The sequence below is a fragment of the Etheostoma cragini genome, chromosome 8 (genome assembly GCF_013103735.1).
Source record: "Etheostoma cragini isolate CJK2018 chromosome 8, CSU_Ecrag_1.0, whole genome shotgun sequence".
NCBI lineage: Eukaryota > Metazoa > Chordata > Actinopteri > Perciformes > Percidae > Etheostoma > Etheostoma cragini.
This window is the reverse complement of record NC_048414.1, coordinates 10,162,402-10,166,871: the sequence shown is the minus strand read 5'-3', so window position 1 is coordinate 10,166,871 and position 4,470 is coordinate 10,162,402. Positions and strand designations below refer to the sequence as shown.

At 40.6% G+C, this 4,470-nt stretch overlaps 1 protein-coding gene across 1 annotated transcript in view; it reads right to left on the bottom strand.

Annotated features, from left to right (window-relative positions):
* Positions 1 to 895: 895 nt before the first annotated feature.
* rgma (repulsive guidance molecule BMP co-receptor a) overlaps positions 896 to 4,470 on the bottom strand; it is a 12,118-nt gene continuing 8,543 nt past the window's right edge. Inside the window, exon 4 of the mRNA XM_034878266.1 lies at positions 896 to 3,883. Within this exon, the coding sequence (XP_034734157.1) occupies positions 3,179 to 3,883 (705 nt within the window). The 3' untranslated portion in view covers positions 896 to 3,178. The remainder of the gene's footprint in view (positions 3,884 to 4,470) is intronic.

The window sequence follows — 4,470 nt, the reverse complement described above, 5'->3', positions numbered from 1 at the left end:
TGTTTCTACTTTCATTTCTTTGTGGAGGACGTAATATCTTCCTAATTTCATCATTATGCGGTCTTTACTGCAAAGACATGCAATATGTTTTCAGGACTGGAATGTATTAGTCAAAATTACAAATCATTTAATTATGATCCTATTCATACAATTAAAAGTGGTGTAATGTTAAAAAATTCTAGCTTTTTTATAAAAAAGGGCAATCGTATTAGCTGAGCTGTAAAATACAATTATTATGGTGAGTTTAAAGGATGATAAATAAGAAACATCAAAATTAGAAGTAAATTTGTTATTTCTAAATATTTAAAGTCACCAGTAAACGTATAATGGACATTTTCATTTATATGTCACCCTCTGAGTTCTCAGTTATAGAAAGACTTCATTTTAAAGAGCTGTCACTGAAAATGGTTACTATATTATTTAACTCATTTTATATGTTAAGTAACATTTCAAATACCATGTTAATGTCAACGTAATTGTAAGGTAACTGTCATATATAAACTTTCATGCATAATCTTAGATAAGTCTTAATCATGACAAGTGGACTTGTTTGGAGGTCTGCTATTGGCTGATTCAGTGCTTGAGCTAGGCATTTGGGGGTTGACATGACTGTAGTCCCATATTTGTCTGCACTGAAGAATCACACTTAAAAACCTGCTAAAGTTAAGTTTTAGCTTTTAAGTTTTACATTTCAACAATACTTTGTAGATTTCTTTACTCACAAGGTAAAATCAGTCTTGAGGTGTCTTACCAGAAACCTCTGCTCACATTCACTACTGCATCTTTACAGTAGGGGGCAGTCAAACACTGCAGATAGTTGCAGAAACACACATTGGTGAATCTCAAAATCTGCTCTCACAGCAACAACAACTGAGCCAAGAGGGCACCTCATTACCAAGACATTTTATTTTATTCAATAAATAATTTACATTATAAACCGCTGGCATGTGGCACCACATTTGCTTTACATACAAACAGTTTGATCTTTCTGGCATTTCCCATTCAGCTATTTTTTAAAACTCTTTTCTACCATTACAAGTCTGACATAGAATTTCAAACAAAATAAGAGCTAACTGTAAAAGAAAGCATAAAGTGCTTTAAATTCAAAAACATGAACGCCCCAGAACATATTCCTACATTCCCTTTCTAGATAAGGTGAACTGCTTCGGCATGTTTCATATAAAGTGATGACAACAAGCATTTTATCACTTCCTCAACTTCAACACTAGGGGAGTATACTTTATATATAGTAAAGAATATTTTGTTCTGTGGTGTTCATATTTTTGCAACAATCCCTTTTCAAATAAAAAAGGTTCACATTCACCAAAACATCTGATGTACAAAACAGGAGTGATAAATTTAAAACACAACTGGTAATATACAAATTGTAACTCACAAAACATATGTACAATCTCACATTTCACTTGTAGAACCATATACTGCAAAACTCACAACACAAATTACATCTATTAACACAAGATTCAACATTACAATCATTTGTTTGTATGATTATTTGTAGTCAAACTGCACCAATACATGTTCCAAATAGCAGTAGTAAGGCCTGCCGAATACTTCAGTGTAAAGGATATATGACCGTTAAACTGAGTCCGAGTAGCAACTGTATCTACAAGGATAACTTACACATTACCAGATACTGCAGTTTAGAGCCAAAGTTCAAATTGAAAGTGTTATCATGAAACACAAGAAAAGCAAAGGTGAGACTGCTAAAACGGAAACTAATGCAGCTTTAACAATGTGTTACTGTACTGAAAATTCACCCACAATCACGATTTATATACAGTTAAGAACCCCCCTAATGTGAATTGTTTAAGACTGAATGATGGAAATTCAGTTGTGAGGGAAATGTTGGCACAAGGGCTTGTTCTTTGGCAATGACTTAAGCCATGAAATCACGTCTACAGACATATCATTTACGCACAAAGCCACAGTCAGGTCAGCACACTGGTAGTCTATAACATGACTAGTGGTGAGGTCTTTACAGCTAGTACTAAAGGTAACTACACCACTGAGACTTGAAATTGAGAATTAAATTCACAAAATGCTATCAAAGAGGTGTCTTACTTTGATTGGCTAATCTACTGTCTGTAAACGCTTTGAGTGCCCATAACGTTCTTTTGCTTTTCTTGTTAGCTACATTCACATTACAGATGTAAAATACAAAACACTATCTGATCCACATATCAGCTCAAACAATGGAGTGAAAGGCTGTATGACACTGAAAATGAAAAGACTTTTTTTTTTATCAGTTCCCTTTTGGGATTTGTTACTTGGCTTATAGAGGTCATTTTGACAGACTATGGAGCGCCTCATCTTTTTTCTATTTCTGACATTTTGGGTGCAACAGAAAGACATGGGAAAGATTTCTCCCACTGGAGGTTCGTTATCTCATTTTCGGACTCCGGCACCCACAAACACACAAAATCAACCACAGATTCTGAATTCTGCACACATATTGTACTAACGCATGCACGCACACACACACACACACACGCACACACACACACACACACACACACACACACACACAAACACACACACACACACACACAAAAACCTAACAATATGACCCATTAATCTCCACAGCAGACAACTGGAGACGCTGCTCTGACATCCTTTTGGCTGAGTGCTTCCTCCAAAAGGCTCAGGCTTTTCCAAAGCTGGAAACTAATCAAACATAGAGCTGCTTCTGGCCTTAGGTTAACAAAAGCCCCTGTCAGGTCCTCTTGCTTCGCCACATGAACCACGGAGAGCTTCACTGGCTTGGCACCAATGAGTGGATCAGGGGAGGGAGGATCAGCGAACTCTTCTTTCTGCAAAAGATCATCTTGTCCGGCTTCCCATAGGCATGCAGCCCCGGTGAGAATGTGGGATTTAATCCCAGGTGGATATCCTGAGCTCTGGTGTAGCTGGGCTCTCTCACCGCTGCTCTCATCAAAGACTAGTCCTATGAAGCAGCTAAATACATGTGATGATAGGTGGGAGCACGGTGACCTCGTCTTGTCATTAGACTGAAGTCAAGACATGACAATACTAAAATGAGACTCAGGGCTGGGATGTCACAGAACCAGAGCAGAAGAGAGGAGTCGATGTACGACACAGCAATGGTACTCTAAAACTCACCGACAGATACAGCACGAGGATACTGTTGTAAAAAGGACTATAGATGAACTGTGCAACACTCAATCCACAATAAGACAGCAAGGACATTGAGGAAGAGGAGTGACTGAAAATCTTTGACCCTCTGTGCTGCATTATTAATAAAAGCATCCTTTTCAAAGATGTGATGTCTGTTACTGTTTGAGAGGAGCACTTTTACATCCTCAAAGGCGTAGTAGGCTGCCATGGTGAAGTTTATGTCTCCAGAGGAGAGCAGGTCAAACACGCATGACTGAAAGTACAGGTCCTCCACTGGGAGCCGCTCTTTGCACTTGACCTTAGCGGACTGGTAGGTAAAGCCATGTGCCGCGGTGCTGCTCCTGGTCCTGCCTGCGATCTGGGCCTCCGCTGCTCGAGCTTTGAAGTTCCTGAAGTCGACGCGCTGGTTGGCTGGACAGCCGTGAAGACACAGGTACAAGTCCTGGTTATCACCTTCTTCCACAGAGTTCACAACTTCCTCAGGCATCCGCACAGCAAAGGTCAGGTAGCGGCCTACCTGCCGGACCACAATGGTTGTTCCAATGTACCTGGCCTGAATCTCCACATGCTGCCCAGGAACCTTCTCCACCACGCGCAGAGTGTTTGCTCCGTGCCGATCCCCTCCGTTCTTGGAGCCATCTGCAAATGCAGCTGGCAGCTCATCTGTCTCTGCGTGGTACATCTTCTGATCCACACATTCCTGGAAATTCTTAAAGATGATTGTCAACTGCAGGAGGACAGAAAAAGAAAGAAAGAAATGCAATTAACGTTTAGCAAAAATGACCATATGTGCCTTTAAGATTCTCACAAATGCAAGTCTGCAGTCATCAGTTGCTGGGTTTTTCTGATCCCATACAGAATCCTAGTGGACTGCAGTATATGTAAACATAAGATTTAGAAAGGAAAGTGCTTATACTTTTGCATTAAGAACAAGTTTGTGCAATATGTGCCATCTACCCCACCATCCCACTTAAGTGTCATATTTCAGCACTGCCTCAACATGGGGGAGGCCAAGGCAAACGCCCTCAAAAAACATGAGTCTCGGCCATGTAAAATCAGGCCTCAGTTTGCAGACACAAAGACGATCCATTCATAGTGCTGAAAAACCTGCCTGTGAACCCCAGAACTATGCTCCAGGGAGTGGCGTTGGGCCAGGACAGAGCGATATACTCTGTAGTTAATTAAGTGAGACTGGTGGTCAGGACTCTGCAAGCTTGGTTTCATCAGGACACCAATAAGCCATTGTCAAAGCAGCGATACCAGGACAGGCTAGAGACTCCGATGTCTGCTTGATTGGGAAAGAGGACGATGGGG